Below are 25,434 nucleotides of genomic sequence, written 5' to 3' on the forward strand. Positions count from 1 at the left end.
GGGAGCAGACCAAGCCTCACAGGGTCTGTTACCACAGGCACTGGGAGGAGGGAGCAGAAAGTCGGGATCTCCTCAGAGCTGGAGGAGAGGCTGCGGGCAGAACTACAGAGGCGTTTTGTCTGCTCAGGGTCAGCAATGCCCCTTTAGCATATGTTCAGACACCCCCACCCAAGGTCACACAGAGTGAAGGTGTGGCTTTAGAGCAAGCAAGAACACTCGTCCAGCAGTGCCCCTCAGAGGGCCAGATCCTGGGACGGTCACGCTGGCCACTGACCTCACTCAGACTGAAGGTCACAGAACCACATCCACAGACCAGAACTCTAGGCCTCCTACCTCACACTTTGTCTCAGCAAAGGCCCAGCACTTCAAAAGAAGCTCATTTGCCTTCCTTGGTTCCTTCTGATTTTGGGGGGGGGGGAGGAACGGGTTTGGGGAGCATGGGCAGAGAAAGAAGAGTTTGTGCCTACCCCAGCACCGGCTCACCCTCAGCTTGTTCTCCTTCCGGTTGACTATGACAGCCGTGATCTGCTGGTCCATGAAGATCAGGATGGTCACCAGCAGTGCAGGCAGGATGCTGGCGAGGTACACCCACCATGGATTCTTCCCGAAGGGGGCCACAAACCAGCCTCGGTCAGGCCGCGTGGGCTGTGTGGAGCAGAGGGAGAAGCCTTTTGCTCCCTCCTGGCCCACCACCCTCAGTCCCTCTCCATTCTGCCTTCCCAGTGCAATCTTTTTTGAGTCACGCCCAGCGATGCTCAGGGGTTACTCCTGGCTCTGCACTCAGGAATTACTCCTGGCAGTGCTCGGGGACCACATAGGATGCCAGGGATTGAACCGGGGTGGGCTGAGTGCAAGGCAAATGCCCAACGCACTGTGCAATCTTGTCCCTGAAAGCCATAATGACGAGGGAGCACAGGAACAGACACGGGCAGGCCATGGTGTCCCCTCGGCGGGACTAAGATGGTTAGTGGCGGCCCCCTGAGATTGCCTGGGAAGGAGCAAGGTGAACATCGGGCAGTGTCAGGCACCTCTTTCAGACACCAGTAGCAAAATATGAAGCAGAAATAAAGCCCAAGAGTCAAGAAACCGTGATAGACCTGATGCATCTGCCTCTCTCCTGCACCTGTCTGGGGAGAGTTGCAGAACTACCCGAAAGATGCCAACAGAATTCAGACCCACATGCTGGGAAGAAGGGATCCATATGGAGAGGACTGGACTGATGCTTCTCTTAGTTCTATTAAGAGACAGAAGTGCCATTTGTGGAATATAAAGTAACATAATAGGAGAATAACACCTAAGGAGAGAATTTTTTGGGTTTTTTTTCTTTTTTCTTTTGCTTTTTGGGTCACACCTGGCAATGCACAGAGGTTACTCCTGGCTCTGCACTCAGAAATCACTCCTGGCGGTGCTCAGGGGACCATATGGGATGCTGGGAATCGAACCTCACCTAAGGATAGTAGAGATAAGGGCTAGGAGTATCATTCCACAGCTTGGAAGCTGAGCTCACGTGCTGGGGAAAAAGGCAGCTGGGATAGAGAAGGGACCACTAAGTAAATGATGGTTGGAGGGCTCGCTCAGGATGGGAGATGTGTGCTGAAAGTAGACTATGGACCAAACATGATGGCCACTTACTACCTGTATTGCAAACCACAACACCCAAAGGGAGAGAGTAAGAGGGAATGTGCCTGCCACAGAGGCAGGGGGTTGGAAGGGGTGGGGTGGTGGGAGGGATCCTGGAAACATTGGTGGCGGAGAATTAACACTGATGGAGGTATAAGTATTTGAACATTGTTTGATTGAAACATCATCATGAAAGTCTGTAACTGTATCTCATGATGATTCATTAAAGAGACAGACAGATAGACAGACAGAGAGACAGACAGAGACAGAGAGACAGAGGTGCGTGAATTTTCAAGGCTAGCGTGAATCTTTACAAGATGTGTTAAAGCTACTTAGGAGAACCCTGAAGCAAAGTATCACAGAAGTCAAACCCTCAAAGGCCAGCAGGTTCAGCTCTGGCCCTACACTCCCTGGTCCGTTTACACGGAAGCTGCTCTTTCTGTCAGGGAGCAGGGCTTGAGCTAGCAAATGCACCGTCTCTGGACTAACAGTGAGTTCCTGAAGCTGGAGCTTGGCCTCCTGAATCCCCTGACGGGTTTGTTCAAAAGAAGAGCAGTAGGCCTGAGCCCCAGAGTTCTGATTTCACTGGCTGAGGAGGAGTCTGAGAATTTGTATTTCCAACAAGTTTCCAGGTGATGATATGATGCTGCTTGGGGCTATCAAGAATCACATTAAACCAGAGCTCCTCTGGACCAGCTTTTATTGTTATTTATTTTTAGGGTTTTTTTGTTTTGTTTTGGGGCCACATGCAATGATGTTCAGGGCTTACTCCTGGCTCTGCACTCATTAATTGCTCCTGGCAGTGCTGGAGACCATATGCCAAGCACCCTACCCACTGTGCTATGGCTCTGGGCTTTATAACATAATCATCATCATCATCATCATCATATTATTATTATTATTATTATTATTATTGTTTTGGGGGCCACACTCAGTGGTTTTCATGGCTTACCCCTGACTCTGTCCTCAGAAATTACTCCTGGCAGGCTCAGGAACTATATGGGCTGTCAGGGATCAAACTGGGTCACCAGTGTGCAAGGCAACTGTGTGCCCTACCTGCTATACTATCGCTTCAGACCTGGCCCAGCTTCCAGAATGCCACAAGCAGGAAACTGAAGCCCCTCAAGGGGGAATCAAGGGCCTTCATTTGGACTACAGGGTGGATTCTAGTCCCTTCCCTGCTGGTGGCTACGCAGTGGGACTTCATGTGGAAAAAGTCTCCTTGTAGAACTTGAGAGATAGTACAGCAGGTAGGGAGCTTGCCTTGTGTGCAGCAGACCTAGGTTCCATCCCCAGCATCCCATATGATCCCCTGAATACCAGCAGGTATGATCCTTGAGTGCAGAGCCAGGAGTAAGCCCCGAGCACCACCAAGTGTGGCCCAAAAACAAAAAGAAAAGAAAAGAAAAGAAAAGAAAAGAAAAGAAAAGGAAAAAGTCTCCTCCCCCAACTTCACAAAGGCTCACACCCCGAAAGGCTGCACAGATCCCCCTGCTTGGAGGGAGGGTGCAGAATATACCACTAGAGGCTATGCACGATTGCTTGGCAGAGAGCACAGTGAAGTTGGATCAGTGTGGCAGGGAGAGGGTCTGTTGCGGGAGGGCAGGGGCCAGGCAAACCTTGATGACACTGGGCACATGAAGTTTGGGAGTTTCTAGGCCGAAACACGCATCGATTCCACAGAACATCAGGATGGAAAAGATGATGGAGAAGTCGGCTATCAGGGCCCGGACCTGCAGAAAGATGAGCAAGTGAGTGGATAACTCTCCCATCCACCTGTCAATGCCATCTCTAAAGGAAAAACACAGTTAAACACTGGGGTCAGGAGATAGTTTAAGCAGTAGAGGAAATGCCTAATATGGGGTAGGCCCTGAAACTGATACCCAGTTTCCCTAAGATTTTTAAAAATCTTCCTCAAAACAAAAATTCAGGTCTGGAGGGGGTAACTAGTGAGTTCTAACAAACCTTCAAAGAAGTCTTATTACCTATACTCCTCAAGCTTTTCAATTCCTTTTAAAAGATGTTATAAAGCTGGGGCCGGAGCGATAATAGCAGGTAGGGCATTTCCTTGCATGGGGCTGACCCAGGTTCAATCCCTGGTATCCCATATAGTCCCCCAAGCACCGCCAGAAATAATTCCTGAGTGCAGAGCCAGGAGTAACCCCTGAGCACCACTGAGTGTGACCCAAAAAGCAAAAAAAAAAAAAGATTCTATAAAGCCAATGTTAGTGTACTACCGAAAGCAGAGATACTATAAGAAATAAAATTACAGAGCAAAACCCCTAATAAACACTGATGTAAAGTTATGCAACAAAATATTAGTGAATCCAAATCCAACAATACTTTAAGAGGGTCATATACCATGATCAAGTAGGATTCATTCATTCCAAGGATGCAAGGATGGTTCATTATGTGCAAATTGATTAATCTATCATATCAACAAAAATTAAAGTAATATGATTATATCAACAGACACAGTAAACTTTTGACAAGACTCAACATCCATTCATAATATTAAAACTCAACTCCTCCTGGGCAATCTCAGAGGGGGTGGGCCAGCTCTCAGCCAAACAAAGCCCCATGGCCATGCCTCTGGCTGGACCCCACCGCCTCAGACTGAGCACCACAGAGACCCTAACCTGCCAAAAGCATCAGCTGCAAGGGTCTTTGTGGCTGAAACTCCAGGCCTTCCTGGAATCCGGAGGGGCAACCTCCCCCCACCTTCTTGTACTTCCGAAAGCCCTGGATGCCATGCTTAGGGTGCCATACCCATGCCTTACTGCCACCACCAGGAGACTCCATCTACCCGCCTTGTTCCAAATTCTGCAGCAAGCAGATGAATCCGCAGTCACACCATGTCTCTAAATTCTACAACATTGAGAGCCCAGCAGTAGCACACCAGATTGGATGGGTTATAACAAGAAGCCAACCAATGTCGACTAACAGAAACAACACAGAAAGCTTAACTTGCGACAACAGCTTGTACACCCTCAGACAAGGATTTGATGTCCCCATGGGGAGATACAACGGTTTCACAACTTTGCTTCTACGAAAATATTTTTGGATCATTCCATTAGCCTTTAATGGGAACAGCAAGCACTTCACTGTAGCACTGTCCTCCCATTGTTCATCAATTTTCTCGAGCAGGCCCAGTAATGTCTCCAGTGTGAGACTTGTTGTTACTGTGTTTGGTGTATTGAATACGTCATGGGTAGCTTGCCAGGCTTTGCCGTGTGGGTGAGATACTCTCGGTAGCTTGCTGGGCTCTCTGAGAGGGGCAAAGGAATCAAACCCGTCTTGGCCGGGCCAGCCACATGCAAGGCAAACACCCTACCGCTGGGAACAGCAAAACAAAATAAATTGTTGTGGGGCTGCTGTGGGGGCAGCCTTGAGGGGTGGTTGGGAAAACAGAGACGGTGGTGGAGGGAAGGTGACGTGGTGTGGGATGATTGGGGTTGGAGTATGGAATGCCAGAGAGAAAGTTTGATGGGCTGAGTGCAGGCTTTGCAAGGGTAGACTTGGGTTAAATTTCCAACACCACATGGTTCCCCAAGGACTAGCAGGATCAACCCCTGAGCACTAAGTAGTACTCAAGAATATACCTCAAGATAGTACCAATCATACATACTAAACCCACCACAAAAACATCATCTACAATTGTAAAAAAACTGAAAACTTTCCCTCAAAAAGCACATAGCTTGGAAATATACAAAAAAGATTCCAACTTCATCAGTTACCCAGAAAATAAAATTCTTAAATACACAATAGTGTTCTACTGTGCACAAGTCTGACAATACCAAGTGTCATCAGGGGGAACGTGACAACCTGGGAATGCAGAGCTCTTCCGTTCTAAATTCGTGTTTCTGTTGTTGTTATTTTTGGGTTTTTTTGGGTTTTTGGGGGGGGTCACACCCGGCGATGCTCAGGGGTTACTCCTGGCTCATGCACTCAGAAATTGCTTCTGGCGGTGCTCAGGGGACCATATGGGGTGCTGGGAATCGAACCTGTGTTGGGCATGTTGGCTGCGTGCAAGGCAAACGCCCTACCCGCTGTGCTATCGCTCCAGCCCCTGTTATTTTGTTTTTAAAATTATTAATTTTAAAATTTAAAATATTTTTTAATGGCCAGACCCAGAGGTGCCAGGGCTTGGTGCTTCCGGTCTGGCAATTTAGTGTGAAAGTAGACAAGATGCCCAGGGTGTGAGGTGGGCCATGCAGTGCCAGTTACCAAACTGAGGGCCGCAGGCATGGAAAGCTAGTGCCCTCCCCCTTGAGCCCCATCCCTGGCCATGCCAGATCTGTGCCCTGACCTTGGTGGTGCCTCCGTGAGCAAGGACTCATGTGGGACTGCCCCATCAGGGAACTGGGGCCCGAACCTCTCGGGAACTCTCAGCCAGGACTTGCCTGGGGAACAGCTAACTGCAGGGAAACGTACCTTGGTTGGGAAATACCGACTGAATTTGAATTTCTTCAAGGTCAGGGTCATAGAGTATGTCCCGAAGAACAGGATGAAGGACAGGAGGGCCAGGTCTGGGACAAACTGGCAGGAGTTCCCGAGCAGCCGCCCGCCGTACTTCAGACACTCCTTCTTGCTCAGCAGAGACCAGTCCAGAGCTGTGAGGTTAAGGGGGTTGTACTTGGAGACCAAGCACAGGAGAGAGAGAGTCAGGTCTTCCCTGAGCGGGGAGCTGTATCCTGCCTGCTGCAGCCCCCAGAGAGCCTGCACACCCCTTCCTCCCTCCTGGGACCCCCAGCCCTCCTGGTCCACGGAGCCCGCACAGAGCTCCCAGGAATGATGGCAGGCCCACGTCTGCTTCTTACAGGCAACTTAGCCCCGGACGCAACCCCATTTGCCCCTTGTACTTAAGGGTCCAAAACAGGCACTGACTCATGCTCTCTCCTCCTAAGACAGGGTGTAAAGCTTACAAGCTCAGAAAACGCCTCTGAGGTGACGATGCCACTGGCCAGAGTGACCCAAGAGAGGGGCAGCTAAAAGGGTCAGCTCCAGGGTGCTAAAATGAAAGCTCCTCTCCCAGGTTCTCTCAAGCAGCTGCCTGGCCCTTATTTAGGATTTCCCACCCTGTGCACCCCCACGGCTGACCACCATCCCCAGACCTCTGCCTCTTATTACTAGGAATCACAACCCAGATCTGAGATGCCGGGGACAGATCCAGGGGAGGCACTAACAAATGCTTGGGGGTCTGTGGAGTGCCCTTGTGGGGTGGGATGGACGAGTGGGAGATGGTCAAGGGTAGGAGCCCAGGTAGAAGGCAAAGAAGAAGGTTGGAAGGTGGGTGGGAAGCATCTCTGATGCTCCGTAGTACATTCTGCTCCCTTCCTTCCTGCTTTTTCTCTTTCCTGTACCCACACTTGGCTGGTATTTATGTACATGACTTTCACAGAACAGATGTTGGGGGTATGGGCTTTGTTCTGTTTTGTTTATTTGTCTGCTTGGGATTTGGTGAATGGGATCATACCCAGGGTGCGATACACACAAAGCATGTGCTACTATTAAACTCCATCTCCAGACCCAATGCAAGTTTTAAAATAGGGGTGGGGGTGAGGAGCTGTGGCTGGAGATAGTACAGTGAGTAAGCTGCTTGCTTTGCACCTGGATGACCTGGGTTCAACCCCAAGCACTGCATATGCTCCCCTGACCACTGCCAAGAGTAATACCTGAGCACAATCAGGTATGACCCAACTCCCCTCCCAATTTGAAATAAAAAAAAAACATGGGGGTTTGGAACCATAAAGATACCAGGGATTAAGGCACCTTCCTGGCATGCTGCCAAGTCCAGTTTGATCCCTGGCAACACCAGGAGTCACTTCTGAGCACAGAGCCAGGAACAGATCCTGAGTATTGCTGGACATAGTTCTCTGAACCAAAAATTAACCCATGATGAGTTAACCAATTAATCAACAATTTTTAACGGGAACTGATAACACACGCTTAAATTGAGAAGATGCACTCATGGGTCCCTGTGGGTGACCCTGGCTGGCCTGGGTGCTGACCTCTGCGAATCTGGAATTCCACACACCATCTCTTGCCCAACTCTCTCTAACTTGAAACATACAACACCTAGAGGACTCACCAGAGAAGCGTTGGTGCTGGGCACGGGCAGGACCGAAGCATTGAGCGCCGTCGTATTTGCTGCGAGGGGAAAGGACGTGGAGAAGGGTCAGCAGGTGCTGGCTCCAGAGTCTCTGCACCCCTCCCTCGGGCACCCCCACTCTTTTCATTTGTCTCCGTTTGGGGGGCACTCCTGCTGCTGCTCAGGGGTCACTCCTGGCTCTGCACTCAGGAATTGCTCCTGGAAATGCTCAGGGGACTGGAGATGGAGCCCAGGTCGGCGAGGGTAATCCAAGAGCCCTTCCCACTGTACTTACTGCTCCTTCCCCCAAACCCCCATTCGTCCCCCTCTCCCTCCCATCCCTGGATCCTTAGAGTCGGACATAGGCAGCACATGAGTCCAGAGCCTTTTCTTTCTCCTCACTTTGTAGAAGCAGCAGAAGAGAGCCCTGGCCACTCTCTGACAGGCAAAGCTGGCTGGGTAGCAAAGCTCCTACCCTGAGGAACCAGCTTCCAAGACCCAAATCCTGACTCCTTCTGCTGCTCAGTCAGGAGGCCATGAGTGAACAGAAGTTCCTGAATAGACAGGCCCTGTGGGTGACCTCAGCCCTATGCCAAGGGCCATGCTCCTCAACGTTCTCACAGAACTAACCCCCTAGTCCTGCTTGGGGCAGGCCCTTCCATTGTCTCACTACAAGAGTCTCCCACATTTAAAGATGGGGTAACTGAGGCCCAGAGAGGCTAACTATCTATCCACGGCTCATTCATGGCAAGTCCCTGATCCACCTCCCAGCCCCCTGCAGGAAACCAGCCTCCCAGCCCCCAGCCCTCCCTTTGCCCGCTTCCCCATCCTGAGTTGGTGTGGTTCTATTTTTAGGGTCTCTGGTCCTGCAAAAACCTTTCAGTTCTCTGCTTTACTAACTGTGCCATGAATTGGGGAAAACTGGAGAAAAAAAAGAACCGGGGCTAGGACCTTAAAGCCAAATGGGAACTCAAAGGTGTTGCTCGGCCCTTCACTCCACCTCTGCTCTGCGCCCCCTTCGCTGGCCTCAGGGGGCCTCCCTGTAAGCTGAGTGGGCAAGGGTGTCCCTGTGGGGCAGGAGAAGAGATTAGAGAAACTCCCTTCCCTCCAGGGTGTGGCCATTCATACACAAGGCAGTCTAGGAAGGACCCTGGCTTCCCCTCCTGCCCCTGTCCCCACCAGAACCAGGTCCTCCTCTATCCCCTCCTCCACATCAGAGTCAGCTCAGCAGCCAGCCAGGAGGCAGGAGCAGGCCCACTGGCCACCACATTGGTAATCCATGCGGACAGCAGTGCTCCCTGGGCACCTTCCTGCAGACTGTCCCAACTGAGACAGGAACCCAGAAGCAAGAAGGGGGCATTCAGGCAGCTGTGCAGGGCAGAAGGGATCCCAGGGCCCTTCTCAGGGGCCCACTTCTGGGCAGTGGGGGCTGGGAGTGGCTAAGAAGATCAGTCTTGAGCCAAGGTAGAACACCCTAGAAACACCTAGAAACCCATCAGTGCATTCCAATGATCCTGAACAAAGCAGCACTTCCTAGAAATCATGCCATCTTCCCTCACCAAAGCTGACCAAGAGGTGAAACAGAATTCACAGGGTGCAGAGAAAGTGGAAGGAGGAGGTTGATGGGGTTCCCTGCACCACCCCACTAACGTGGGGAGATCTGGAATCTTCCATGATCCAAGTTGCTGGATCAGACATTCCCCGAGTGTCTCTGCTTCAGTTCAGCCATGCTTTTAAACCAATCACTCTGTGGGGCATCACTGAAAGCCACTTGGAGATGAAGAACTCTGAGATGGAAAGTTCCAGAAAGGGTCCAACTATCACAGAGCTTTAAATGCTAGTGATTCCATGGTGGTACTCACTTGGGATTGAAAGCAGCCAAATCAGTTTGTGCAGCATCGATAAATAGAATACAAATCAGTTACAATGGGAGCAGATCAATTTAAAAAGAGAATGTCCCCCAAAAATGATTTTCTAAGGAAAACTGACAAAAAGCGATTAAGGTTACAGTCAGGCTGGGTTCTCAAGCATGCATCAGAAGCATCCAGAAAGAGTAATCTCTCTGGCAGTACCCCAGATTGTTTTTCTTATTCTGCAGATCTAGGATGGAATTCACTCTATATTTTTCATATTTTTGAGAGACACAGCAGTGCACAGGAGCTACTCCTGGCCCTGTACTCAGTGGTCACTCTCAACGGTGCTCAGGGGACCAGGTAGTACTACAGACCAAGCACCAGCCCTTCCAGCCATCTCTCCAGCTCTAGAGTTTACATTTTAACAAGTTCCCACGTGCTGCAGATTCTGTGGATCGAGGGACCACACTTTGAGAACCAGGATAATATCAGGATCCTAAAGGTAGAAGAGACACCTGGTACCCAGGCAAATCCTGAAGGGGGTGAGAGCTGGTGGGTCCCATTACACCACTCACATGCGCTCCTAGATCCCCTACCCAAAAGCTCCCCCTCACAAATCTTATTTAGTTTCTCCTGGGTCAGAGCAATAGAACCGTAGGTAAGGCACTTGACTTGCACACGGCTGACCCAGGTTCGATCCCTGGCATCCCATATGGTTCCCTGGGCCCCACTAGCAGTGATTCCTGAGTGCAGAGCCAGGAAAAAACCCTGAGCCCCACCAGGTGTAGAAAAACAAAAAACAAACAAACAAAAAACCTCACATGGTTTCGTTTCTCCTACAGAAAAAATAATGCTCACTAGACCCCAAGTTTGAACCCCTTCTAAGAGACCAAGGACATATGCCAGCAAAAAGAATATCTGTGCTCAGTGCAATGGGTCCACAGGCCAGAGGGCCTAAGAAGCAAGGGGTGCAGGGCAGGGGTGGCCTGCTGGAGCACTGCTAGGAATAACTGCCAGGAGTGACCCCTGAGTATCACCAGGTGTGACCCAAAAAACAAAAACAAGAACAACAAAAAGATGTACTAAGGGACTGAACAATACAATATCTACTTAGGTCACATTCCATCCCAACCTGGGGAGAGGTTCAAACAGCTCATAGGACTTTCACGAAATCAGCTAGGGAAACTGGGGCAAGGGTGGCACTTGAGAGTGTCCAGACATTTCCGTGCTGTTTGTGTGTCCAGCCCGCTGGTGTGCAGAGGCAGAAGAAGGATATGGCACTGTGGCAGCCCAGGGAGGTTCTGAAGTCGCCTCAAGGCATGATTATGACTAAGAAGGGCACTCACAGTCCAAAGTATGGAAGAACTAACTTTACCTCATCAGAAAGGAGCTAATAGAACCCAGAGGATGACTGGGTTGACCAGTTGACTAATTCAGTTTCCCACCCAGACCAAAAATCTTTTCAAAACACCTGTGACAGATCTGAGTTGTGTCCAAGTAATTGGCTCTCACCCACAAGGACCAACACTGCCTCCGCATAAGCCCTTTCCTGAATTCAGCCAGTCCCTGGTTCCCCGGAACTTCCTATCCTAGATCTGTGCCTATCCTGACATTGTATGAGGTCCCTCTGCACCTGCTGCAGGCAAGCTAGCCCTTCTCTCACATCTCTTCAAGAGGCAGACTCACACTGAGTTCTCCAACTTCTATTCAGAAGACGTAGTCACCCACCCCGAGACCTCCACGTGTAGGACCACCTCTTCCCCGGGCTGGTGACCAACACATGTGAAAACACAGGCAGCTTTGAGACCTTGTGAGCTCAAAGGCAGCTCAGAGGCTGGGAAAGATTCTAGGGGCTACAGATCTCCTGCTGGCCTGATGCAGGAACCCCCAGGGAAATTCCTGGCAGCTGTGCCCTCCACATCACCCCAAACTGAAGCAGAGCTTGACTCTCCCCCATGCTGGAGACCCACTGCTCTACCCAATCACAAGCCTGGCCCTGGCATTGAGGCCCTTACAAGAGCTTCTGTCTCTGATCATAGCTAGTTCTGGCTGGGGAGTCTGTGTTCCCTTTGACCCACAGCCCAAACAGGAACTGTGTTTCTGGGTTTGAGGAGAGAGTTGAGGTTGGGATGAGAGTTGAGGTAGGTTTGTGGGGGGGATGGGTGGGCAGGGACCCAGGGCAGCTCTGGGTCACCCGGTCACCTGTGTCAGGTGCGACACATTCGCACTTGTAGGTGGTGATGGAGTCTGGTTTGAAGTCCATGTTGATGGGGTAATACTTGAAGGCACCGATCATCTTCTTGATGGCATCATAGATGAAAATGAAGCTGATGAGGGTGGAGAAGCCCTCCTCGGTGAAGCGGGTGATGTACTTGATGATGAAGCTGGCGTCCGTGGCCACTAGGATAAGGCACTGGAGGGCTGAGTGCAGGCCGATCCAGAGGCGAAACTCCATGTAGTCCAGGCCGTTGCCTCTGGAAGGCAGACAGAGGGACGCCAGAGACTCTAGCCCAGAGCTGGATCAGTGCCCAGCCCAAGCCTAAGTGCTGCCTCATCCCCTCCCACAGCCCAGACATCCTCCAAGGAACTAGGGACAGGAACAGTTGTGTGTGAGTGTGTGTGGGGGGGGCGGGGGGTGTCTGATCTTTGAAAATTCTGGGAGAGAACTCTGACACGCGTGCATGTACGTGTGCATTTATGGGAATCAAATGCCAAGTTCCATGCATGCAAGACAGATGCTTTATCACTGAGCCACATGCTCAGAACCTAGGAAAGGGTCCTGGGAGCGGTGGGCAGTGCCAATCACCCCCATGAAGAGAGAGAGCAGGGATCTCTAGACTGGCAGAGCCAAGTCAAGTGCAAGAAATGACCTCAGGCTGTAGACGGCCTGGAGGGACGTCACTAAACTGCTGCCAGGGTCGGGGGGCCCTACCCTCCAGCTGCAAACATTTCTCCTCTATACTGTTGCCTTTCAAGCATGCCGCCCATGGACAGATGAGTGGACTCTCCTACCGTCCTCTGCGCTGTGCAAATAAGCTGAGGGACCCAGCAGCCCGTTCCTCAGGGAACTCCGCTGAGGGGCTCTGCGTTGTGGCTATTCCTCTATCCCTGGCACGAAAGCAGGCCCACCCCAGGGCACCTACTTGCTGAAGTCGAAGAGAAGCTTTTCAAAGATGAGAATGGGCCCCGTGCTGCTGAGGATGATGAGAGGCTGTCCCGAGAAGAGGCAGAACAGGGATCCAGCCATGGCAGTGCCCAGGAAGCTCTCCATCACTCCCTGGGACAGGAAAGCAGGAGGGGCACACTTGGCAGGAGACCAGAGAGTGCCCCAGAGCCCTGGGTCTTGGTCCATCTCTCAGCAGCCCTGGGCAGCTGCACGGCCCTCACGTGCTAGTGTCACTCTCACTCCATCGGGAGAAAGGCCCTGCCTCTGGTACCCCAGTCTGTCCCTGAGGGAGGTGCCTGTCCATTCATCCTTTAGTCCAGCCACTGTGAGTGCTTGCAGAGGCCAGACCATTTCTTCCTTCCAAATCTAGAGATCATCTCATTCATTCACTTCAACTCCACAAAGCCTGTACCAGCCATTTGCCAGGTACTGGGCACCTCTCCATGAACAAGATAATAATGTAACCAGGTCATTTCCAGGCAAGAGCATCAAACATTGGTGTTTCGGGTGAGTTCTAAGGAAGGGACATGTTCTAAGCATTGCGAGTTATTCCGCAGCTTCTCTGGCTTTTACCCACCAGAAGACCACCCAGTTCCCCCTCCCCCATTACAACAGCACAAGATGTCTCCAGATCATGCCCAATGTCTCTCAGAGGCCCAAACAACTCGTTTCTGAACACATGGGCCAATGAGTGGGAGAAGCTGAACTGAGGTCAGGAAGTCACTGGAGTTCACTGTGCAAGTGAGACGTACAGCAAGGACACCCAGGAGGCAGACACATGGAAGCTGAGGACCAAAAACTGAGAACGTAATATTTGGTGGGTCGGGAGGCACACCCAGCAGTGTCAGGGTAACTCCTGGCTCTCTGCTCAGGGATCATTCCTGGTAGGACTCAGGGGATGGAAAGCCCAGAACTGAACTCAGGGTGGTTGGGTGCAGAGCAAACACCCTCCAGCCGTACTATGTTCCAGCCCCCGAGGAGGCAATTTTCCCAGAGAACAATGTCAGTGGAGCCCAAAGAGGGAACCAATGAAAGAGGAGTGAGTCCTGTGTGGGACAGAGAGCTCAGGCCTGGCCGGAAGCAGGTGCCAGCTGGGCAAGGCATTGGGAACATTGGGAGACCACGCTCATGGGCACAGGGGCTTGTCATCAGGGTCACACTGGCAGGCTGAGCTCCTGGGCAAACAGTGACACCCGAGAAGCAAGGCAGACCTGGCCATGCCATGCTGGGGAGCAGAGGCTTCCACAGGTAGGATGTGTGAGTTGGGGGATCCCCAGGGAAGACAAGTGACAATCCACTCAAGAAAGTAGGACGGCTGGAGAAATGCCATCTGTCTTTTAAAAACTTTCATGGGACACACATAGAAGGACTGTACTCATTTGTGGAATATCAAGTAATAGAATGGGAGACTAACACCCAAGGATGGTAGAGATAAGAACCAGGAGGATTGCTCCATGGCTTGGAAGCTGGCCTCACATGCTGGAGTAAAAGGCAGCTCAGATAGAGAAGGGACCACCAAGTAAAGGGTGCTTGGAGGGCCCGCTCGGGATGGGAGATGTGTGCTGAAAGTGGACTATAGAACGAACACGATGGCCACTTAATGCCTGCATTGCAAACCACAACACCCAAAGGGAGAGAGAGAGTACAAGGGAATCCGCCTGCCACGGGGGGAGGGGGGGTGTGGGAGGGGGGAATGTGGCGGGGGTGGTGGGAGGGATACTGGAAACATTGGTGATGGAGAATGGGCACTGGTGGAGGGAGGGTACTCGATCATTGTATGACTGAAATGTAAGCATAAAAATTTGTAAATTTGTAACTGTACCTCACGGGGATTCATTAAAATTAATTAATTAGTTAAAAAAAACTTTCTGCCAAGGCGCTTGCCTTACACAGCCATTGACACCCTCCCAGTCCCCCGACACTGTGTATGGTACTCCCCAGCATCTCCAGAAGTTACCCTGAGCAGGCCCAGACGCAGCTCCCAAGTGCCGCCTGTGTGGACCCCAAGCAAACAAATAAAATTGATCTAGTGAGATGGTACAGCAGTTAAGGTTCTTGTCTTGCATGTCGCTGACCCGGGTTCAAGCCCTGGTACCCCATACGGTCCCCAAGCCCCAGCAGAAGTGATCCCGGTATATAAAGACAGGAATAAACCCTGATTACTTCTATTTTTTTTCTTTTTGGTCACACCCAGCGATGCTCAGGGGTTGCTCCTGGCTCTGCATTCAGGAATTGCTCCTGGCAGTGCTTGGGGGACCATATGGAATGCTGGGGGCCGAACCTGAGTCTGCCGCGTGCAAGGCAAACGCCCTCCCCACTGTACTGTTGCTCTGCCCCCCCCATGAGTGCGTCTAGTTGTGGCCCCAAAGCCAAAATAGTAAGGAAACAAATAAAATGAAATCATATTTCTAAAAACAATTTTTAATTAAAAAATTAAGTCTCAATTCTAAGATGAGATTAAAGGTGAGAGCTTTATTTTTTTGTTTTCTTTTATTAGCTGCCACTCAGGGCTTGCTCCTGGCTCTGTGCTCAGGGATAGCTCCTGGCGGTGCTCAGGAAACCAACTGGGGTGCTGGGGATCAATCCAGAACTGGCTGTGCAAGACAAGTACCCTGCCCCTTGTACTGTTTCTGACCCTAATGTGTGTTTTTGAAGTGTGAGAAGGCCACAATAAACTACTTAATTAATTCCCAGCGTGTCAATGCTATTAAATACTAAAGTAGAAGATTCCCCTCTAGCGGTGTGCTCTAGTCACACCATCCTTTATCTTCAGTAACACAATTCTGCTTTAGAGTTTTCAGTGAGGTTGACTAGTTACTGTCCTCCATGGGGGTGAGTGAGGCTGCAAAGATGCTCAGCAGTAATGCAGTGCTGCTCTGGCATTTGTGCTCAGCCACCACCAAGGTCCGTTACTTTTGCTGGTACTGGTTTTAAGGATAAAGATTACCCAACAAGAGACATCAGAACCTGGATGTGAAGCCCTAGGCTTAGTGCCTTACTGCCACCTGGTGGCCACAAATTATCCTGCGGTTTGCAGCCACCGTTCCACATACCTGATAATTGTCAGTGGCATCCCCCAGAAGCCCACCAAAGGTGATTGCATTGGTGATACAGCCGAGGTAGATGAATAGGATGGCAGAGATGGACTGAATGTGGAAGCCATCGTAGAAGTCACTTGGGAACCAAGGCAGCTTCCTTTTGACGTCCAAACACAGGCCGCCGAAGAACCTGCTTGAGACAGGCCAAGGGCTGCTTCTCAGAGCAGAGCCTGGGGCGGGGCAGGGTGGGCTGTCACAGGCACTCACGGAACCTGAGGTCAGGAGGGGGCCCTGACCAGGGGTGGAAGCAGGCGGGGGTCTTTCTGACAGATTAGAGGGGATCAGGACAGAATGTTTGCATTCAAGCCCTCTGTAAGGCAAAGATCACAGATAGATGAAAGGGCGGAAGAAGTCTGAGAGGAAAACACTCTGGGTCGACCAGACGTTGCACATGGGCTGGAACACTGGAGTCCACACAAGGGTGAGACCCAGAGGCCTGCGCCGGCAACCAGGGTGTATAGGGCTTCAAGAGCAAATGGTGCCCTAGACTACAGCACAGACATGCCCACTTTGTACTGGAAGGTTTCCAACTGTGACCCTGGTTTTGGAGTCTGAGGAAACCAGAAACCATGGTAGTGGTGGTGGGGGGGGTGTTGGAGGGGGATTGGAGATGGTGAAGTTGGGCTCAGTGTCTGCCAGTCTGTGCTATACCCCATGGTTTCTGACACAATGCATGCCACGGGTGCCACGGATGACTGGGGCCGGACGACTCTGTTGTGCTTTGTAAAACACTGCGCACCAGCCTCAGCCTCTGCCCACTCCATGCCAGGGCTGCGTCCTCTCCAGTTGAGACAAACAAAATGCCAGTGTCCCCGTGTGAGGGTGGGGTGGTGGGCTAGGTCGCACCCAGCTGAGAACTATCGTGGTCCTGGCAGCCAGGAGCATATAAAACACTGGGCACTATTCTCAACGTCTTGCTCCCAAATCCACATCAACCCCAGGGATGACTTGGGCTGCCAAGGGAACCCAGCCAGGGAGAAATTTCTCATCTTCTTCCAAAAAAAAAAAAAAGATGCTTGAGATGCTTGGATAGAGAACATTAAGAGGGTAAGTTAAGCACTGTAGCACTGTCCTCCCGTTGTTCGCCGATTTGCTCGAGCGGGCACCAATAACATCTCCATTGTTCCAGTGTGACACTTGTTGTTACTGTTTTTGGCATATCGAATACGCCACAGGGAGCTTGCCAGGCTCTGCCATGCGGATAGGATACTCTCAGTAGCTTGCCGAGCTCTCCCAGAGGAAGGTAGGAATCGATCCTGGGTCAGCCAAGTGCAAGGCAAACGCCCTGCACACTGTGCTCTCCTTCCAGCCCAAGTTAAGAGGGGGCTGGAATAGTAGTATAGCCACAGGGCGCTTGCCTTGCTCACAGCCAACCTGTTCAACCCCAGGGCTCCCCAGCCTAGGAGTGATCTCTGAGCACAGAGCCAGAAGTAAGCCCTGAACACTGTTAGGCTTGGCCCAAAGACAGCAAAAAAAGCAACTGTTCATGGGGCTGGAGGGATAGTACTGCGGGCAGGGCAGTTGCCTTGCACCCAGCCCACCCGGATTCGGTTCCCAGCATCCCATATGGTACTCCAAGCACCACCAGGAATAATTCCTGAGTGCAAAGCCAGGAGTAACACCTCTCCCCCCACCCCAAAAGGAAAAAAAAAAAAAAAACAAAGATACCAAAAACCTGTTCGTAGTAAATTACACCCCCTCCCCCTCTCAAAGCTATATGGAGATCTTACCCCACCTCCATCCCCCAGGACCTGTGAACTGAAACATGTATTTGGAACTCCAATTTCTGCAATTTCTGCATATCATGGAATTATCATGGAATCGTGGAGTTAGCATGGGGTCATCGGGCCCTGATTCAACAGGATAAATGTTCTAATAGGAGGAGCAAGGAGCAAGCCATGGGAAAACAGACAGACAGACACACGCACGCACACGCAAGCACACGTGGGCGTGGGATCACGTGGCTCCACGCGCAGGAGACCCCGCAGGACAGTTGCACCCGAGTCCCCGGCGGAGTGTCACCCTGCTGGCCTCCAGATCCCAGGCGCCCTGAAAGGTGCTGGGAAAGCGGGTGCCCGCGCGTGCCGCTCAGCTCGCGGCCGGTCCCCTGCAGGGCAGCCAGGGCACAGGCCGGGAAGGGCGTGAGGCCGCGGGACCCCGGGCCGCAGGCAGGGCGTCCGGGGGTCTTCCGCGGAGGCTGGGGGGCGAGCCGGCACCTTCCCGTCCAGAGCAGCTCCTCCCCGAGCTCGTGCACCGCGGGCATCTCGCAGTCGTCCCCGCCGCTCCCGCCGCCGGCCCCGCCGCCGCCGCCGCCGCCCGCCGCCGCCGCACCGCCCGCCGAGCCGTTCATCTGGCCCAGCTCGGCCACCGAGAACACGGACTTCCTGGAAGGAGAAGTGGGCACGGGCACTGCGGGTCCGAGCTGAGAAGGGCCAGCTCTCCAGGGCTGCCCTCACCCGCCTGCGAACGTCCCGAGCGGCTGGGAACACCGACAAGACGAAGGGAAGGGGCCGCCTTGCCAGACACCTGGATTCAGCGGATTCCAGCCTGGCTCTCCCCCTCTCCCCCTCACCCTCCCCATCCCCCCGCCTCCCCCTCCACCCCCCCACTCCCTCTCCCCCCACCCCTCTCCTCCTTCTCCTTTTCCTCCCTCTCCCTCCCCCTCACCTCTTCCCCCTCCTTTCTCTCCCCCTCCTCCGCCTCCTCTTTCCCCCCTTTCCCTCCCTCTCCCTTTCCTCCCCTCCCCTCTTTGTCCCCCTCCTCCTCCTCCCCCTCTCCCTCCTCTTCTCCCTCCCCTCATCTTCCTCCTCCTCCTCTTCCCCCTCCTCCTCCTTCTACACTTCCTCCTCCCCTCCTTCTACCTCCTCTTCCTGCTCCTCGTCCTCCTCCTCTTCCTCCTCCTCATTATTATTATTATTATTATTATTATTATTATTATTATTATTTAGTGAAATGAAAAGTGAGGCCAGAGGGGCTAGAGTGATAGCACAGCGGGTAGGGTGTTTGCTCTGCACCTGGCTGACCCAGGTTAGATTCTCAACATGGTTCCTCAGCCACCGCCAGGAGTAATTACTGAGTGCAGAGCCAGGAGTAACCCCTGTGCTGGGTATGAGGGGAGGGGAGGGAGGGGGAAGAGAGAGGAGAGAGGAGAGAGGAGAGAGGAGAGAGGAGAGAGGAGAGGAGAGAGAAATAACCCCTGAGCACTGCTGGGTGTGGTCTCCAAACAACAAAAACAAAAATTAAAAGGTATACACCCAAAAGTATATGCACATGTATCTTCAAATCTGTTAAACTGACAGCCGCCCCCCCCACACACACACACACCACCAACACACACACCAATTCTCATACACACCTCTTGTCCGCAGACGGGACCTTCTTGGGGGGCTCAATTCGGATATTGGGGTCCCATTCTCCAGGGGGAAGGACGATGACCTCATCCAGAAACTCATCGATTCCTGCGATCAGATCCTCCCGGTTCCGGGCTTTGTATGCCACATCACTGAAGAGCTGGGAGGGCAGAGGGCAGGGAAGGAGGTGAGCTCTCCCTGAGACCCTGGTCCCAGGGCTGCATCACAGTTCTGAAGAGAAGTCACCCGAGCCATTGCTTCTGCTGCCAGCAGGCTCTCCTCAGCCCACCCTCATCCACTGCTGTGGGAATGTTGGGCAGGTTCAACCTCTTGAAAACAATAAGAACACTTCTCAAAAAAAAAAAAAAACAAGAATTCAACTTCCATATGACAGCAATTCCTCTGCTCATACAAAGGTCCAAAAACACCATGTCAAAAGGACAGTCACATGCCTATGTTCATTCTAACACTATTCACAATAGCCAATATCTGGAAACAGCCAAAGAGTACCAGAACAGATGACTGAATAAAGAAACTGTAAGAGTACTAACAACAGCAATCAGGCATGTAAAAGAAATCAAATGGACCCAAAATGAAAAAGAAGACAAGCTATCACTATTTGCAGATGACATGAAAAATATTCTTAGAAGACCCTAAAATGTCCACTAAAAAACTCTTAGAAACAATCAATACTACAAAGTTGCCAGCTACAAAATCAACATATAAAATTGGTCCACATTCTTATATGCAAATAATGAAATAGAAGAGAAACGTATCAAAGTCACTCTATTGAAAATACCCAGGGGCTGGAGCTATAGTGCTGTAGGGAGGGTGCTTGCACTGCATGCGATCGACCGAGGTTCAATCCCCAGCATCCCATATGATTCCCTGAGAACTGCCAAGAGTAACTCCTGAGTGCCGAGTCAGGAGTAACCCCTGAGCATCGCCAGGTGTGACCAAAATTAATTAACTAACAAAAAAATAAAAATGCAGTTCAAAAACATGAGTCCCTAGGAATCAACTTGACAGAAGATGTAAGACTCCTTATATCATAAAAAACCATGTCACTTTCAAAAAAGAAGTCCTCATGACCTGAAAAAGTGTTCCATGTTCATGGACTGAAAAAATCAATATTGCCAAAATGATCAACCCACTTAAATCATTACATATGTCCAACACAATCCCTGTTAAAATTCCAATGACCTTTTTCAAGGACTTAGAATGATCAATAATAAAGTTTATATGAAATCCTAAAACACCTTGAATAGCCTAAGCCATAATAAGAAATATAAATTGGGAGATATCTCATTAACTAACCTGAAACTATATTATAATGCTACAGTAACCAATTATTGTCAGCTGCTATAATTTGCGGACTCCACGCCAGGCTGTTTTCACTTGGGGCGCCCCAGAGGGGGAGCGGCCAAGATCCCTCCCCACCCCAAGGGACCCAGCCCAGGCAGCCAACCACCACTACCCAACCACCATCACCCTCCAGGCCACTTTCCAGACACTTGGACCAAGCCTCACACAGGAGTGAAGTCCCACGGAAAACAGGTAATGCGGAACTTTGTGAGCTTGGACCCTGGACTCAACAGGACCCGGGAGTAGAGATCCTTTGACTGCTTCCCTGAGTCTCCGGTGACCCAGGAGTCACACCCAGAAGATACACCCTGCTTTGCAGCCACGCGACACAGCATAAGGCACTTTCTATCCATTTTCCATAATTACCACACCATGTTTGATGGAGTTCAGAGAGTAGGCAACAAATTATATATATGTACATATATTATATACGCATATATATATGCCTCTCAGAGAGCTCAGAAAGCTACTGAGAGTATCCCACCCGCACGGGAAGAGCCTGGCAAGCTCCCAGTGGCATATTCAATATGCCGAAACCAGTAACTATAACAGGTCTCATTCCCCTGACCCTGAAAGAGCCTCCAATTGTTGGGAAAGACGAGTAGGGAGAAGCTGCTAAAATCTCAGGGCTGGGATGAATAGAGACATTACTGTTACCCACTCGAGTAAATAGACGAACAACAGGATGACAGTGATACAGTGACACAGCAATCAAAACAAGAGGGTACTAGAATAAGGACAAACTCTCTAAACAGTGGGTTAGAATTGAGCACCTGAAGTCAAAATCCTCGTCTATGCTCAATTAATTTTGACAAAGAAGCTCAGTACATGAAATGTAGTAAAGATACCCGCTTTAACAAATGGTATTGGATTGGGAAAACTGGTTAACTGCACAAGCCAAAAATGAAGCTAGATCCATATCTCAGACTTTACACAAAGTCAGCTTACAGTGGATCAAAGACCTGGAGCTCAGACCAGAATCTATAAAATGCACAGAAGAAAATGTAGAAAGAATGCTCCAAGACTTGAATTCCAAAAGTGTCTTCACTGATATAATTCCACTGGCAACTCAACAAGAAAAAAACTGAGTGAATAGGATTAAATCAAATTAAAAACTTTCCGCGTAGCAAAAGAAACAGAGTAAAACTAAAAAACACCACAGAACAGGAGAGAATATTAACACTCAACTCATCAAATATGGGGTTCATATCCAAGATATATAAAGCACTCACTAGAATCAACAACAACAAAACTAAACCAAAAGCCTTCTCAAAATATAGGGAGAGGAAATGAACGGCTATTTCTCTGAACGAGAAAGACTGCCAAGAGGCACATGAAAAAGTTCTCATTATCACTTATTATCAGGTAAACCAAATCAAGACAATGAGGGGCTGGAGAACTAGTGCAGTGGACAGGGCATTTGCCTTGCACAAGGCTGACTTGGGTTCCATCCCAGTATCACAGACGGTCCCCTGAGTACTGCTAGGAGTGATCTCTGAGTGCAGAGCCAGTAGTAAGTCCTGAGCACCACTGGGTGTAGCCTAAAAATCAAACAAACAAACAAGACAACAATGGGATGTCATCTCACACCAGGGAGAATGACACATATCCAAAAAAAACTGGGAATAATCTGTGGTGAAAAAGGAACTCATCCACTGCTGGTGGGAACATCATCTAGTTCAACCCTTTGGGAAACAAATGGAGATTTCTCAGAAAAGTAAGAAAAGAGCTGCCACACATTCCAGCAATTCTACTTCTTGCTATCTATCCCCAAGACACAAAAACACTGTACAGAAGGAGATGTGCACACCACTATGATGGCAGCACTTAGCACAATAGCTAGGATACGGAATCAACCTAGATGTCCAGGGCTGATGGGTGGATAATACAAGTTTGGAGCAATAGTATGGCAGATAGGGCTTGCATTGCACGTGGCCAGCCAGGGTTCGATCCCCATATCCCATATGACCCCTAGTCTCACCAGGAGTGATTCCTGAGGGTAGAGCCAGGAATAAGCCCTGTGCACTGCCAGGTGTGACCCAAAAACTAGAAAGGAAAAAATTGTGGTATATATATGGAATGGAATACTATGCAGCTGCAAGGGAGGATGAAACCATGCAATGTTGATGGAACTGAAGAATGGAACTTGAATAGAACTGAAAGATATCCTGTTAAGTGAACACTGTCACTGTCCTCGTTCATCGATTTGCTCAAGCGGGCCCAGTAACGTCTCCATTTTGAGACTTGTTGTCACTGTGTTTGGCATATCAAATATGTCACGGGTAGCTTGCAGGCTTTGCCGCGCGGGGGAGATACTCTTGGTAGCTTGCCGGGCTCTCGGAGAGGGACAGAGGAATTGAACCTGGCTCGACTGGGCGGGCTGCGCACAGGCAAACACCCTAACGCTATGCTATTGCTCCAGCCCTGTTAAGTGAAGTAAATCAAAAGAAAGATATCAGAAAAATCTCACTTATCTGTGGTATCTAGAAAAACAAGACAAGGGAATGCAAGTATCAAAGGGCAGATACCTAGATTACCCTAGATGCTAGATTATAAAAATGAGAAGTACAGGGAAGGAATGGAGACTCGGCTAAGAAGAGATGGACAGGAAGTAGCAGGGTCAGGAGCCAAGGGTCCCTAGCACAGCAGTGCTGTAGAGGTACACGTGTATGTCTAAAACACAGAGCTAATAGCATGGAAAACAGGAGGCTCACACTACAATAACTGAATTTAAAATGTGCCTGTCAAGGAGGCAGACTAGGAGTGGGGAGAGAACCTAGGAACAGTTTTGGCAGAGAGAAGGTCACTCTGGTGGGACTGGTGTTGGAACATTGAATGCATGAAATTCTGTTATGAGCTACTTTGTAAATAATGGTTCCTCGATTTTTTTAATATATTAAATAGAAATAATGAAAAGAAAGCTGGAGATAAAGGATGAGTACCTGAGGCCTTGGTGATTGTTTCAATAAATAGTTCTCAGAAGAATTTATTTCAAATGAAACAATCAGGAAACTACCAGGACTGCAGAGATCATACAGGGTTTAAGGAAACTTGCCTGGCATGGGGTCATTTCGAGCCTGACCACTGCCAGGGGTCAATGAGCCCTGAGTAAATCACCACAATTTACAAAAATCACAGAGCCAGAAGTCCAACCTGTGTGCTGCAGGTATGGCTCCAAGGAAGGAAGGGAGAGAGGGGGACCCCACTGTCATGTCCCCATTCTCACTCCTCAGCACACAGGGCCTGGCACAGGTGAAGCTCCCCAGAAGGGCTCCGGCCTGAGCCCATTGATGGAGAAAGCAGGGCTGGATGCAGGACAGTGGGGAACGGGTCCAGGTACCATCACTTACATCATCTACCATGAGGGTTGCTATGGCGCGGCCAATCTCATTGTAGGATCTGGCTCTCCCGGAAGGGCCCAGAAGTATGAAGAGAAATCTGCAGGGAAGATGGAGCAGGAGAGGGCAGGTGAGGAGGGGGAACGGAAGCCATTGACGACAAGGGTTCTCTGGCCCTGAACCATTTCCTTTCTTAGCTCTTTAACTGGCTGTAAACTTGTCCCTACCTGCTTTGAATCCTGTGTTTACTTGGCAAGGACATCTCTTCCTCCCGGCCTGCTAGCATCCCCTGGCATCTTTTCCATGCCCCATAAATATACCAACCTCACCCCACAGTGACTCTCCCCGCTGCTGACATCTTTTTCCAGATGATTTAGGGCTGGAGTGGTAGTACAGGGAGAAAGGCACTTGCTGTGCATGTGACCAACCGTGATTCTACCCCCAGCACCACATATGGGAGTAAGAGCTAACTCCCAGCACCGGAGCTAGAAGTAAGCTCTGAGCACAAGCTGGCTGTGGTCCCAAACTCCCCAAAAACATAAAGATAAATTTACAATTTGATGTGGACAAGTATCACCGGTGGCTGACACTTAGGTGTGGCTTAATTAGTGCAAATTGCCGTAGCATTATTAGCACAAATTGCAGTGTCTGGTGTCAACATGTTTGGGTCTGTTTGTTTGTTTGGGCCACACCCAGCAGTGCTCAGGGATCACTACTGGCAGGCTTGGGGACCGTATGGGATGCTCGGGATTGAACCTGGGTCAACCACATGCAAGGCAAAAGCAACACCCGCTGCACTATCGCTCCGGCCCCTGTGTCAGCATGTTTTAAAATGAACTCTAGAGCCAGAGAGATGGCACAGTGGGTGAAGTGCTTGCCTAGCATGCAGCAGACACAGGTTTGTTGCCTGGCACCCACTCCGGTCTCCCAGCACCACCAGAAGTGATCCCTGAGCGCAGAGCTAGGAGTAAGCACCGAGCATCCCCAGGTGTGGCCCAAACCAAAAGATGATTATGAATGTGATTGAATAAACTCTAAGGCTTCCCCCTAGATCTCTTTCCCTCCCTGGCCAGCTCCTTATTTCCCCTCCTCCTCCCTGGTGGTGAGGCCAGAACCCTCACCTGGTGGGGACAGGCACCTCGGTCACCCCTCCCAGCATGGCCGACTGGACGAGGCGCACGAAGGCGATGAAGGGCTGGTCCAGAAAGTCCACCTCGCCCACCAGCACGTTGGACGCTTCCGAGTCCTTGGGGATCTTCTTCATGAACTTGTTCTTCCTCTGGGCAAGGAAGGAAGAACCACGCGCCTGGAGAGTCTGGCGAAAACCATGCCCGCGTCCTGGACGCTGCACCCGAAACTCCTGGGCTGCAGCGGCCCTTCAGCATGGTTGGCCCCAGGAAGTCCAGGACCGTCCACATCTTTATACCTGGGAAGGAGCTGGCCAGGACCCCACGGGCGTGGCTCAATGGAAAGGTAGGCTGAGGGGTGGGAGAGGCAGTCCCCCTTCCCTGCCTGCTGGCTGTCCCTGCGGCCCGCGCATGTGCGTGCGCACA

The 25,434-nt window shown here is 50.8% G+C and overlaps 1 protein-coding gene across 1 annotated transcript in view; it reads right to left on the reverse strand.

Moving 5' to 3' along the window:
- The window catches only part of SLC4A5 (solute carrier family 4 member 5), an 87,598-nt gene that overhangs the window by 14,162 nt on the left and 48,002 nt on the right, over positions 1 to 25,434 (reverse strand). The window contains exons 7-17 of the mRNA XM_056118884.1: positions 25,003 to 25,160; positions 23,894 to 23,981; positions 19,184 to 19,338; positions 18,045 to 18,212; positions 15,784 to 15,958; positions 12,708 to 12,841; positions 11,767 to 12,038; positions 7,712 to 7,770; positions 6,055 to 6,255; positions 3,240 to 3,353; positions 484 to 645 (exon numbers count right to left, since the gene is read on the reverse strand). Coding sequence (XP_055974859.1) covers positions 484 to 645; positions 3,240 to 3,353; positions 6,055 to 6,255; positions 7,712 to 7,770; positions 11,767 to 12,038; positions 12,708 to 12,841; positions 15,784 to 15,958; positions 18,045 to 18,212; positions 19,184 to 19,338; positions 23,894 to 23,981; positions 25,003 to 25,160 — 1,686 coding nt within the window. The remainder of the gene's footprint in view (positions 1 to 483; positions 646 to 3,239; positions 3,354 to 6,054; positions 6,256 to 7,711; positions 7,771 to 11,766; positions 12,039 to 12,707; positions 12,842 to 15,783; positions 15,959 to 18,044; positions 18,213 to 19,183; positions 19,339 to 23,893; positions 23,982 to 25,002; positions 25,161 to 25,434) is intronic.

Source organism: Sorex fumeus, unplaced genomic scaffold (genome assembly GCF_029834395.1).
Source record: "Sorex fumeus unplaced genomic scaffold, SorFum_2.1 ptg000003l, whole genome shotgun sequence".
NCBI classification, from domain to species: Eukaryota; Metazoa; Chordata; class Mammalia; order Eulipotyphla; family Soricidae; genus Sorex; species Sorex fumeus.